This window comes from Entelurus aequoreus, linkage group LG20, assembly GCF_033978785.1.
Source record: "Entelurus aequoreus isolate RoL-2023_Sb linkage group LG20, RoL_Eaeq_v1.1, whole genome shotgun sequence".
NCBI lineage: Eukaryota > Metazoa > Chordata > Actinopteri > Syngnathiformes > Syngnathidae > Entelurus > Entelurus aequoreus.
The window spans coordinates 3116061-3132304 of NC_084750.1; the positions used below are offsets into that span (position 1 = coordinate 3116061).

General features: G+C 31.9%; 1 protein-coding gene across 1 annotated transcript in view; it reads right to left on the bottom strand.

Annotated features, from left to right (window-relative positions):
- Positions 1 to 16244, bottom strand: part of paqr6 (progestin and adipoQ receptor family member VI) — a 45605-nt gene that overhangs the window by 20098 nt on the left and 9263 nt on the right. Inside the window, exons 2-4 of the mRNA XM_062029195.1 lie at positions 6968 to 7233; positions 6779 to 6906; positions 6509 to 6714 (exon numbers count right to left, since the gene is read on the bottom strand). Coding sequence (XP_061885179.1) covers positions 6509 to 6714; positions 6779 to 6906; positions 6968 to 7233 — 600 coding nt within the window. The remainder of the gene's footprint in view (positions 1 to 6508; positions 6715 to 6778; positions 6907 to 6967; positions 7234 to 16244) is intronic.

A 16244-nucleotide genomic window follows, 5' to 3' on the forward strand; every position in this document is an offset into this window, starting at 1 on the left:
TATATACACACATGTGTATATACATATATACATGTGTATATACATGTATATATACATATAAATATACACATGTGTATATACACACACTTACATACATACATACACATGTATATATACACATGTATACATACATACATATACACATGAATATATACATACATATACACATGTGTATATATACATACATATACACATGTATATATACATGTATACATACATACATACATACATACGTATACATACATATACATGTATGTATATACACATGTATATATACATGTGCATATACATCTATATATATACACATGTATATATATGCACATGTGCATATACATGTATATATATACACATGTATACATATACATGTGTATATACATGTATATATACACGCGTATATACATATATACATGTATATATACATATACACATGTATATATAAATATATACATGTATATACACATGTATATATACACACACACATGTATATACAAGTGTATATACATATATACATGTGCATATACATGTGTGTGTGTATATATATATATATATATATATATATATATATATATATATATATATATATATATATATATATATACATACATGTGTATATATATATATATATATATATATATATATATATATATACATACATGTGTATATATATATATATATATATATATATATATATATATATATATATATACACACACACATGTATATGCACATGTATATATGTATATACACTTGTATATATACACATGTATATATACACACATGTATATATATATATATATATATATATATATATATATATATATATATATATACACACACATGTGTATATACACATGTATATATACACACATGTATATATATACATGTATATATACACATGTATATACATATATATATATGTACATACACATGTGCATATACATGTGTATATATATACACACACATGTGCATATACATGTATATATATATACACACATGTGCATGTACATGTATATATATACACACATGTGTATATATATACACGTATATATATACACACATGTGTATATATATACACGTATATATATACACACATGTGTATATATATATACGTATATATATACACACATGTATATACATGTATATATATACACACGTGTATATACATATATACATGTGTGTATATATATACACACACGTGTATATACATATATACATGTGTATATACATATATACATGTGTATATACATGTATATATACATATAAATATACACATGTGTATATACACACACTTACATACATACATACACATGTATATATACACATGAATATATACATACATATATACATGTATATATATACACACATGTGTATATACATATATACATGTGTGTATATATATACACATGTGTATATACATATATACATGTGTATATACATATATACATGTGTATATACATATATACATGTGTATATACATGTATATATACATATAAATATACACATGTATATATACACACGTACAGTATATATACACATATGCATGTATACACACACGTATATACATGTAAATAAACACACATATACACTTATATAGACACATTAACATGTATATATACACAAATATACATGTACAGTATATATACACACATAAGCATGTATATATACACATATACATATATATACACATGTATATATACACACACACATGTATTCCTACACACACATATACACATGTATATATACACATACATACATGTATATACATGTATACATACATACATACATATACATGTATACATACATACATACATATACATGTATACATACATACATACATATACATGTATACATACATACATACATATACATGTATACATACGTACATACATATACATGTATACATACATACATACATATACATGTATACATACATACATACATATACATGTATACATACATACATACATACATATACATGTATACATGTATACATACATACATACATATACATGTATACATACATACATACATATACATGTATACATACATACATACATATACATGTATACATACATACATACATACATATACATGTATACATACATACATATACACATGTATACATACATATACATACATACATATACACATGTATATATACACATACATACATACGTACATACATACACACATGTATATATACATGTATACATACATACATATACATGTATACATACATACATACATATACATGTATACATACATATACATACATACACATGTATACATACATATACATACATACACATGTATACATACATATACATACATACATACATATACACATGTATATATACACATGTATACATACATACATACATATACATGTATACATACATACATACATATACACACGTATACATACATAAATACATATACACACGTATATATACATACGTACATATACATACATGTATATATACACATGTATATATACACACATATATATATACATACGTACATATACATACATGTATATATACACACGTATATATACACACGTACATATACACATGTTTATATACACACGTACATATACACATGTATATATATCAATCAATCAATCAATGTTTATTTATACAGCCCTAAATCACAAGTGTCTCAAAGGGCTGTGTATACATACATACATACATATACACATGTATACATGTATACATACATATACACATGTATATATACACATGTATACATACATATACACATGTATATACACACACATGTATACATACATACATATACACATGTATATATAAATATATACATGTGTATATACATATACACATGTATATATAAATATATACATGTGTATATACATATACACATGTGTATATACATGTATATATACATATACACATGTGTATATACATGTATATATACACATGTGTATATGCATGTATATATACACATGTGTATATGCATGTATATATACATATACACATGTGTAGACATACATATACACATGTATACATACATATACACATGTATATACACACACATGTATACAAACATACATATACACATGTATATATACATATATACATGTATATATATACACACACACACACATGTATATGCATGTGTATATACATATATACATGTATGTATATACACATGTATATATACATGTGCATATACATCTATATATATACACATGTATATATATATACACATGTGCATATACATGTATATATATACACATGTATACATATACACGTGTATATACATGTATATATACACGCGTATATACATATATACATGTATATATACATATACACATGTATATATACACACACACATGTATATATACACACACACATGTATATACAAGTGTATATACATATATACATGTGCATATACATGTGTATATATATATATATATATATATATATATATATATATATATATATATATATATATACACACGTGCATATACATGTGTGTGTATATATATATATATATATATATACACATGTGTATATATATATATATATATATATATATATATATATATATATATATATATATATATATACACATGTGTATATATATATATATATATATATATATATATATATATATATATATATATACACATGTGTATATATATATATATATATATATATATATATATATATATGTATATATATATATATATATATATATATACACACATGTGTATATACACATGTATATATACACACATGTATATATACATGTATATATACACATGTATATACATATATATATATGTACATACACATGTGCATATACATGTGTATATATATACACACACACATGTGCATATACATGTATATATATACACACATGTGCATATACATGTATATATACATACACATATGTGCATATATATACACGTATCTTTATACACACGTGTGTATATATACACGTATATATATACACATGTATATACATGTATATATACACACATGTGTATATACATATATACATGTGTGTATATATATACACACATGTGTATATACATATATACATGTGTATATACATGTATATATACATATAAATATACACATGTGTATATACGCGATGAGGTGGCGACTTGTCCAGGGTGTACCCCGCCTTCCGCCCGATTGTAGCTGAGATAGGCTCCAGCGCCCCCCGCGACCCCGAAGGGAATAAGCGGTAGAAAATGGATGGATGGATGTGTATATACACACACTTACATACATACATACACATGTATATATACACATGTATACATACATACATATACACATGAATATATACATACATATATACATGTGTATATATACATACATATACACATGTATATATACATGTATACATACATACATACATACGTATACACATGTATACATACATATACATGTATGTATATACACATGTATATATACATGTGCATATACATCTATATATATACACATGTATATATATACACATGTGCATATACATGTATATATATATACACATGTATACATATACACGTGTATATACATGTATATATACACGTGTATATACATATATACATGTATATATACATATACACATGTATATATAGATATATACATGTATATACACATGTATATATACACACACACATGTATATACAAGTGTATATACATATATACATGTGCATATACATGTGTGTGTATATATATATATATATATATATATATATATATATATATATATATATATACACGTGCATATACATGTGTGTGTATATATATATATATATATACATACATGTGTATATATATATATATGTATATATATATATATATATATACACACATATATATATATATATATATACATGTGTGTATATACATATATATATATATATATACACATGTGTGTGTATATATATATATATATATATATATATATATATATATATATATATATATATATACATATATATATGTATATATATATATATATATATACACACACACATGTGTATATACACATGTATATATACATATAAATATACACATGTGTATATACACACACATACATACATACACATGTATATATACACATGTATACATACATACATATACACATGAATATATACATACATATATACATGTGTATATATACATACATATACACATGTATATATACATGTATACATACATACATACATACATACGTATACACATGTATACATACATATACACATGTATATACACATGTATACATACATATACACATGTATATATACATGTGTATATCTATGTATACACGTGTATATGTATGTATGTATGTATGTATGTATACATGTATATATACATGTGTATATGTATGTATACATACACATGTATATATGTATGTATATATACATGTGTATATATATGTATGTATACATGTGTATATATACATATACACATCTATATATACACATGTGTATATATACATGTGTATATGTATATATACACATATATACATACATACATATACACATGTATATATACATATATACATACATACATATACACATGTATATATACACATATATACATACATACATATACACATGTATGTATACACGTGTATATATACATATGTATATATACACACACACGTGTATATACACATGTGTATATACATATCGGGAAGATTGAATCGGGAAGATTGAAAATCGCAGTTTGGATGTGAAATAATTTTTTCGTGCAATAATGTTTTTACCTTTTTTTTTTACACAATAAAAACATATGAAAATGGCCCCCACATACTTAAAGTGTTGTAAAAAGTTTGACAACCCTCATCTTATTCATCCAAATGTTTGTTTTTTCTCATACAGTTCGGGATTTTCATGATTGTTTTTAACCGCAGCTGCAAATGGCCCCCATGCCGCACTTTGGTCACCCTTGAAATTATGTGTTTGTTTGTGTGTGTTAATCAGATATTTTTTAAATAAAAACAAATGTATCACTTGACAACCATAAACATTTATATCTGTATTTGTGTGTGTGTGTATATATATATATATATATATATATATATATATATATATATATATATATATATATATATATATATATATATATATATATGCACTTTGGGCACCTCTGGTTTATGGTGTGTACTGTGTTGTTTTGTTTTTCGTTGCGCCCTAAAAAGTGTTAATACTGTAAGTATTGTACTTATGACGCAGCAGCTATTTGATTGAAACGTGCATCTTAGTTGTAGTTTTCATAAACAAATTTGGAAGTGTTTAAATGGGCATGTAAAATCGCCGAGTCGGCAACCGGGCATGACGTCACGCGCAACTCAGGTACCGTAACGGGGCACCGTTGGTTTTTACGTGAATCCGTGCCCAAAAAGTAGAGGATTCGGTACCCGTCCCTAATAGTGACCCATCAAAAAGTGCTCGATCTCTATTGTTGTCTTGGAATGCTGAAAGCCAGAGCATTGCTCCGGGTAAGAGTGCCCATAGTCTCACCGAGGCTGTAGAGGCTGAGCGCGCCGTAGTCGAAGAAGTAGCAGATGTGTCGGGACTCCTGCGACATGGTGCTGAAGGTGTGCGCCAAGCAGGAGGTGATAGGGTATATGCAAATGAGCAGCATGTAGACCAGCAGCGGCCAGGTGTAGCTGTCAGTCAGGAAGTTGGTGGTGCAGCACAGGACTCCCAGCCTCCACAGGAAGTACCTGAGCAAACATCAACCTTAATGGGGGGGGGAAGCATGCGGCCCAACACCCTGAAGACACCCACCATGTTGGCAGGAAGTGCGTCCAGATGTTGACCGTCTCGTTGTTCATGTGGAAGCTGCTGAGGAGGCAGTCCAGCACTGAGCTCTGCGGGTGGCGGTACCCGGACACGATGCCTTCCTCCCGGAACACCTGGGGAGGACACAAGTGGCATCAACGGCGCTTTATGCATCCGCTGAGTCTCTGCGTGTACCTCGGGAATCTGATGGGCATGGAAAAGAGGCGGGAAGGTGATGTCGAACATGTTTGTGGGCAGCTTGATGGCGCCCCTCCCTCTCTGGCACACCTCGCTGAGCCGGGCTCGCCCACCCCGGCAGATGACCAACCACACAGGGTACTCGGACACCGGGAGGCGGGCCCCATCGGCCTGGGCGGGGGGCTCCCATCGCAAGCAGCGGCCCCAGCCTTGACTCCATCCTCCTCCGACGCCGGCCCCGATCCCCCGCCACACGGGAAACACTAAGGAGGACGGGCATTATGGGTTAGTCAGGAACGCAGGAAGTCAAGCTGGTCTGCTGCCAACCTTCTACTAAAACGTAAACAAACACCGCTTGGAACAACAACAGATATCAATGCAGTTATGAGACGTAAACAAGTGGCGTTTGTGTCCAGTCCAGCAGGTGGTAGCGTTTTGTTTTCCGTCAATTATGTCACTTAGCAATAAAGGAGCATGCGTTTAAAAGAGAAAGTGTGATTAATCTGTCGGTGAACATGATTAATGCAATCATTTTTTTGTGATTAATTACGTGTAACATGCTAACTTTGACAGCCTTAATAAACATAAGAACGTAATTGATTTTATACACATTACAGGGTTTTAAGATGTGGCGCGATGAGGGTTTTTTTGCATAAAAACACGTTAAAGTAATATACTGTATAAATCCGGGGTGTCCAAAGTGCGGCCCGCAGCCCATTTTAATACTATTACCAAAAAAAAATAAAAAATTGGATTAAAAAAGCTAACAGGTGAACTGTAATGAGAAAATGGTGCAATATTGACATTAGTAACACAAAGCTGCCATGCAGGCTGTTTTTTATTTATAACTGTCATTGCTCAAAAAATAATACAATCTTAAAATCGACTGATAGATCTGAAGCTGATCTACAGATTTAAGCATTGAAAGTAAAAATGATATACATTGATACATTAATTATTTTTAACATAGTTTTTGAGTGGGGACCTCAGGATCCTTGAGATCTTCAGTCTAATTGTTTTATTTTAACTGCCGTTGCTGAAAACATATTAAAGAATTAAAATCATTGTTATGATTTATTGACCTACTTAAGGCTCTAATTACTTCAAAATAAATATTCAATTTTGAAAAATATTTTGAGGAAAATATTGCATATGTTGTGTATCTATGAAAATGGGGTACAAAACATCAACAACAACAACAAAAAATACAATAAACTTTACGACAAGGGAGGGATGTGAAGTTGATCTACAGATATTCAAGTGTTGAAAGTAAAAACTTTTTATTTTTTTTATTTTATTATAAAATGACTTGTTTTTAACACTTTTGGGGCCCCAGGACCTTTAACATTCACCAAAATTATGGAGAGCCCTAATGGTTTTGAAAATGTAAAATATCACAATGGCCCCCGCATGCTTTAATTTTTCAGCATACACATTATATATATATATATATATATATATATATATATATATATATATATATATATATATATATATATATATATATATATATATATATATATATATATATATATATATATATATATATATATATATATATATATATATATATATATATATATATAAATCAATTTTAGAATTAATCATGAATCTTATTTGTAACGATTCTTAATCGAATTTTTTTTAAAAAATCAAAAAGTTTTTTTTTTTTTCTTTAAAAAAAAATACATGTAATCTGTCCTATCTCGCTACTCAGACACATCACATTGTTGATGTAGATGATCATGTCTGCTGTACATATTTACTTTAGAAAAGACAAGTGTTGGATACTTCTCTTGTTGCCCTATTTGTATTTGACTTTATTACTGGTAAATGTTGGGGTAGAATTTTATTAAAAAACAGTTTTCTTCTAAGTAACATAGAAATTGATCAGAGCTGTTTATCTGTTTTAGGGCTGAATGTAGTTAATCATAGAACTGGCACCCAAGTTTATTAAAAATGATCGAGAATCGTTTTAAATGAAGAATCAAATCGAATGGTGTGGTGCCCAAAGATTCACAGCCCTAATATATGTAAATGTATAATATATATATATATGTACATTTACACACACACACATATATATATATATATATATATACATATATATATATATATATATATATATATATACATATATATATATATATATATATATATATATATATATATATATATATATATATATATATATACATATATATATATATATATATATATATATATATATACACACACACACACACACACACACATTATTTACGCACTATTAACTAGTGATGCACCCAGAATTGGGCCATTGAAAAAAGACATGGATCAGCGCAACAGCACTGTCGAGACAGGATGCGGTGACGACGTAAGCGAGACACTCGCAATCGTGTGGAGCTGAAGCAGTATGTCTGTGATGGATGTATTATAACACAAGTCAACTGCAAAATGAGCAACGTGCAAATATTAAGGAGAGAAAGTGTGAGGGTCAGCTACTCAGCCAATCCTTGCCCCGAAGTTGAAGAGGAAGTGCACTTTTTTTGGGAATGTTGCCGATCATTCACAATATAATTTATCTAAATGCATGAAAAAAGAAAAACATATGTGTTCTTGTCTTACCTAATGATTGTGAATAATAGGCAAAAAAGGACCAACGATGATCTTATTTTGCATTCAAACCCTTCATTCTGTTCTATGAAACATGTTTTGGATAAGTTTAATCAAATCCATTTCAATCAAATGTGTGATTTGCGTGACTGTGTGTTGTGCGTCGCTGTGACTATACGCGTGCCAAGATGGTAGGAAAATAATACTTTATTCTACCTTTTTTTGCCTTTCCTCATAACCTGAAGCAGAGGGGAGGAGCTACTCTCTCATCTTGTAGCCATACTGCAAAGCCCGCCTTGTACATATTTTTAAAAACAACTCTGTTATTAGTAAGTATTAATACAACAAATGTCAGCTAACAATACAGTCAAAGGGAGCACCTCTACTACGCCCACAAAACCCTGTGATTAAACATCCCAAAAGCGCCAACAAATACTCCATTTACATGTCGTGACCTGAATATCAACAAGTATTAGTGATATTGTTATTAGAAGGGCTAATGCAGAGGAACTACTTTTAGAGGGGCTGTGATCACAGAGCGCTAACTAGCTTATGTTGCTATATTGACATATTGAGCTGCTCCACCACCTCTGAGTTGGTGAAAGTTAATTCTAGATCAGTGGTCCCCAACCACCGGGCCGCGGACCGATTGGTACCGGGCCGCACAAGAAATTAAAAAAAAAATATATATATATATATATATATATATATATATATATATATATATATATATATTTTTTTTTTTTTTTTTTTTTTTTTTAAATGAAATCAACATAAAAAACACAATATATACATTATATATCAATATAGATCAATACAGTCTGAAGGGATACAGTCCGTAAGCACACATGATTGTATTTATTTATGTTAAAAAAAATAAAAAACATTTTTTTTTTTTTTTTAAATACAAAGGGGGAATATTCCTGGTAATTACGGGAAAACCGGGAATTTTGGAAGAGGGAAAACATGTTTTGCGTTTGATATGTGGGAAGAGCAGTGTGGGTGGGTGGTTGAAATGTTGTAATCGTGTTAAAAATGTGAACAATTTTGAGAAATGTTTACATTCATTTAAATGGGAATATTGGGGAAAAACGGGAATTTAAAAACATATAGATAATACCACAAATGTCGTAGGTGACATGAATGGGTTGGTTTTGGAAATTTTCCAAACGGTTGAAAAATGTTGACGTAGTAATAGTTTGAATTTTAAATTTGTATTTCGGAATTCCTGGAATTTCAGGAAAACCGGGAATTTGTAAAAAAAACAAAAAAACAACAACTTTGTTTTCCCAATTAAGAAGAATGTTTTGAAGGTGGAGCGGTCAAAAATGGTTGAAAAATATGGACTGTGAAAACTTTCCAGGAAGAGGTAAAATAGGGCTTTGAAAATCCGGGAATTCCTGGAATTTTTTTGAACTTGGAAAATGTTGAGTTTGATTGTCCAAGGTGAGTAGAGTGTGTGGATGTTGGAACAGTTCGAATCTGTTGAGAAGTGTGTAATATGGAGAGGTTGGTATATTGCCTGTTCATTTTCAATTGGGGGGAATTCCTGCTAATTCCGGGAAAACAGGGAATGTTGGGAAAGGGAAAACATGTTTTGCGTTTGATATATTGGAAAGAACAGTGTGGGTGGATGGTTGAAATGTTGTAATCGTGTAAACAATTTGAACAATTTTGACAAATGTTTTCATTCATTTAAATGGGAATATTGGGAAAAACGGGGATTTTTGAAAATAAATAATACCACAATTGTCGTAGGTGACATGAATGGCTTGGTTTTGGGATTTTTCCAAACGGTGGGAAAATGTTGACATAGTAACAGTTCGAATTTTAATTGGTATTTCGGAATTCCTGGAATTTCGGTAAAATAGAGAATTTGTACGAAAAAAAAAAGTTTTGTTTTCCCAATTAAGAAGAATGTTTTGAAGGTGAAATGGTTAAAAAGGGTTGAAAAATGTGGACTGTGAAAACTTTCCAGGAAAGGGTAAAATAGGGATTTGGAAATCCAGGAATTCCTCGATTTTTTTTTTAACTTGGAAAATGTTTGATTGTCCAAGGTGAGTGGAGTGTGTGGATGTTGGAACGGTTCGAATCGGTTGAGAAATGTGGTATCTGGAGAGGTTGGTATATTGCCCGTTCATTTTCAATGGGGGGGAATTCATGCTAATTCCGGGAAAACAGGGAATTTTGGGAAAGGGAAAACATGTTTTGCGTTTGATATATGGGAAGAGCAGTGTGGGTGGATGGTTGAAATGTTGTAATAGTGTTAAAAATGTGAACAATTTTGAGAAATGTTTTCATTAATTTAAATGGGAATATTGGGAAAAACGGGAATTTTTAAAAATATAAATAATACCACAATTGTCGTAGGTGACATGAATGGGTTGGTGTTGGAATTTTTCCAAATGGTTGAAAAATGTTGACATAGTAACAGTTTGAATTTTAACTGGTATTTCGGAATTCCTGGAATTTCTGCAAAATCGTGAATTTGTACGAAAAAAATAAAAAACCTTTTGTTGTCCCAATTAAGAATGTTAAGGTGGAATGGCCAAAAACGGTTGAAAAATGTGGACTCTGAAAATTTTCCAGGAAGAGGTAAAATAGGGCTTTGGAAATCCAGTAATGGTTGAAATGTTGTAATCGGGTTTAAAATGTGAACAATTTTGAGAAATGTTTTCATTCATTTAAATGGGAATATTGGGAAAAACGGGAATTTTTAAAAATATAAATAATACCACAATTGTCGTAGGTGACATGAATGGGTTGGTGTTGGAATTTTTCCAAATGGTTGAAAAATGTTGACATAGTAACAGTTTGAATTTTAACTGGTATTTCGGAATTCCTGGAATTTCTGTAAAATCGTGAATTTGTACGAAAAAAATTAAAAACTTTTTGTTGTCCCAATTAAGAATTTTAAGGTGGAATGGCCAAAAACGGTTGAAAAATGTGGACTCTGAAAATTTTCCAGGAAGAGGTAAAATAGGGCTTTGGAAATCCAGTAATGGTTGAAATGTTGTAATCGGGTTTAAAATGTGAACAATTTTGAGAAATGTTTTCATTCATTTAAATGGGAATATTGGGAAAAAACGGGAATTTTTGAAAATATAGATAGTACCACGATTGTCGTAGGTGATATGAATGGAAAAATTCCAACACCAACCCAGACGGTTGAAAAATGTTGACGTAGTAATAGTTTAAATTTGGGGAAAATTGGGAATTTGTATGAAAAAAATAAATAAAATGGGAATATTAGGAAAAACATTGACAGAAGGACTTCAAAAAGGGCGCCACGGAGACTGGACCAACACTTGTTTACTGTGTACTCTTGTTCAGCACACACTTCCAACTTGCCAAACAGGTTTTCACGGGCGCCTGGCAGCGAGATGGTAATGGTGTTGATCTCCGTTAACACGAGGCTCCAACGCTCCGCCGTAGGCGTGTCAGGACAGGAACACCTGTCAGGACATACGCGGAGCTCCGCCCTCCGCGGCGGCGTGGGAGCGAGGGCACGGGGGCGCTCGCAGCTGCGGGCCCCGGCCTGTCCGGGTCGTGACAAAGTCCGCTTTGTGGCGACGCTGGCGAGCTGGGGAACAAGCGCGGCATTCAGCAGGGACGCGCAGACGCGGTGGACTGCTGCTGGTGACGACGGTGGCTGCAAGTGCAGGAATTTGACTCCATGGTGGAACACTCTTGGAATGTGATTTGCTAAAATACATGACTGATTGTTAGCGCGGGTGAGGGCTAATCACCTAGCGTCCAAGCTACTGGGGAAGACGTTACTCTGCACACGTCATTAGCAGTGTCAGGATAATGACTTCCAAAAAGTAATCAATATATTCCAGAAAAAGTACCGTAAATTCTGGACTTTAAGCCGCTACGTTTTTCCTACACTTTGAACCCTGCGGCTTATTAGACGCAGCAGCTAATTTATGGATTTTTCTTCGTTGACAGCCATAATAAAACAGTTTAAAAAAGAAAGAAACAAACAAAAACAGAGAGTGTGTTTTGTTTGCGCTACGGCGCCTTCTTCTGGACGAGTTCGCTCACTGCAGGTGCTGCAATATCCTTCCATCTAATGCTTTCAACAACCGGAAGTGGAGTGCCGTTCTGTCCATAGCGTTTCTACTCGTATGGATTCTTCATTCATCACTCCAAGCAACGTTTGTAAGTTTTACAACATAACTAAAACAATTCTTACACACTAAACCGTCCCAAGTGTGACATCAGTAGGATAGTTTTCATGCATATTTGTACATGCTGTCGTAATGTAATCAAGCTAGCATCGTTAGCATTAGCTAATATGCAAACACATCTACGAGTGTCTGTGTTAGTATTATTAACTTACCGTATTTTTCGGACTATAAGTCGCAGTTTTTTTCATAGTTTGGCCGGGGGTGCGATTTATACTCAGGAGCGACTTATGTGTGAAATTATTAACACATTACCGTAAAATATCAAATAATATTATTTAGCTTATTCACGTAAGAGACTAGACGTATAAGATTTCATGGGATTTAGCGATTAGGAGTGACATATTGTTTGGTAAACGTATAGCATGTTCTATATGTTATAGTTATTTGAATGACTCTTACCATAATATGTTACGTTAACATACCAGGCACGTTCTCAGTTGGTTATTTATGCATCATATAACGTACACTTATTCAGCCTGTTGTTCACTATTCTTTATTTATTTTAAATTGCCTTTCAAATGTCTATTCTTGGTGTTGGATTTTATCAAATAAATTTCCCCAAAAAATGCGACAGTGCGACTTATATATATATATATGTTTTTTTCCTTCTTTATTATGCATTTTCGGCCGGTGCGACTTATACTCCGGAGCGACTTATACTCCGAAAAATAGGGTACTATGGCATTCTTTTTATATTGTTTCAGTTTCACAAATTCCTCAGTAAATTCACCAAAACGTCGTTTAGCTGATTGGAAACCTTGCTTCCGCAGCTAGTGGGCCCAGGACGATGACTTCGGTTTTGTTTGATCATCCGTTTTACTGCCGCGTTACAGACACTGGTTGGAAACAATTAAGGTAAAGATAATAGTATAATAAATATTTATAAAATATTTCTGTGTAAATAACTCATTTAACAACGTATATATCTCTGGCTTATATTCCGGTACGGCTAAGATATGAAAAAAAAATTATTATTCTAATATTTAGTGGGTGCGACATTTATACGGTGTGCTTTATGGTCCAGAAAATGTGGTAAATAATTACTAAGAGAATCCTTCTTTATTAATAACTACTAGTGAATGTAATCAATGTAGTGTATGCAGTTAAGTGATGTTTCATGAGAGAAGAGTGCGTGATTAGCTGCACGATTAATTGAGATTGACGTTTTAATTAGTGCGATAACATAACCGCAAGAGGCCTAACGTTTTTAGGGGTTTTTTCCGCCATCACCGGCATTTGAGTGACAGACATGTCGTCCGATCACAATTGTTGAACCTTACGTTTGTTCGCCTCTCGCTTCAATCACGGAGAAAGAGGTCTCAATCTGTGCTCTGCCGATCGATTTACACACACAAGAAGCACAGACAGAGAGCCTGGCGACAAAAATTCGGGGGAAGAAAATAAGATTACAAAAGCCAAATGCCACGTTGTGGTAATATTTCAGCTTCAAATCAGATTGGCAATACGAGCCCATCAACATGTACGAACGAGCAAGAATGCCGTGAATGACAACAGCAGCAAAAAAAGGCAACTCAACCTTGTTTTTCCAACTAGGAAAAAGAAGCACTTTTAGATGTTCAATTTTTATTTAGGTCAAATTTTGTATTTGTATGTATTAAACACAAAAATCACAAATCGAATCGCAATTTTGGAGAGAAAAATTAGGTTTTCAAGGTCTGGCTTGTCTTGGGCACTTGCCAGCCCCGCCGGCTGCTAGTCAAAGAAGGAGTGCACCGTGTTTGTTTGGACATATCAACATAGCACACACACACAAGCCACGTCCCTTTTTTCATGTGCCACTCGTCTGCGGGACGAGCGTTACGAGGTGTGTCACGTTGTTTAGTTCCCCTTTCTGGCCGGAATGTTTGCATAAAAAGGTGTTCCTCCTGGGTCGCCCAGATTGTTCAAACGTCTCACGCGAAACGACGCTTACGCAAAAGAGCAAGCGAGCACGTGCTCTCTGACACAACGGTTCATGCACTAATTCTTTCATTATCTAATAAGCTCCTACAGAAAGTGCTGTATTGAAAATGTACAATGTTTATTAAATGTTGTTTCCCATTTGTTTATTATACTTGATACACTGTAGTTGAACTACTACTTTTGGTGCTATTTTATTGAATTTGCAATATTTGTGTGTCTTTACTGGGGCTGTGAATCTTTGGGCACCACATGATTCAATTATTGGGGGTAACGATACGATTCAGAATCGATTCTCTATTAAAACGTTTGACTTATTTAATAACATTGGGTGCCAGTTCTATGATTAACTACATTCCTCCATAAAATAGATAAACAACTAAGATCAATTTCTATATTACTCAAAAGAAAACTGGTTTTGTTTAATAAAATTCTACCCAAACATTTAATAAAATCAAAAACAAAAAAGGAAACAAGAGAAGTATCCAACACTTCTCTTTTCTAAAGTAAATCTGTACAGAAAATATGATCATCTACATCAACAATATGATTTTTCTGAGTGGTTC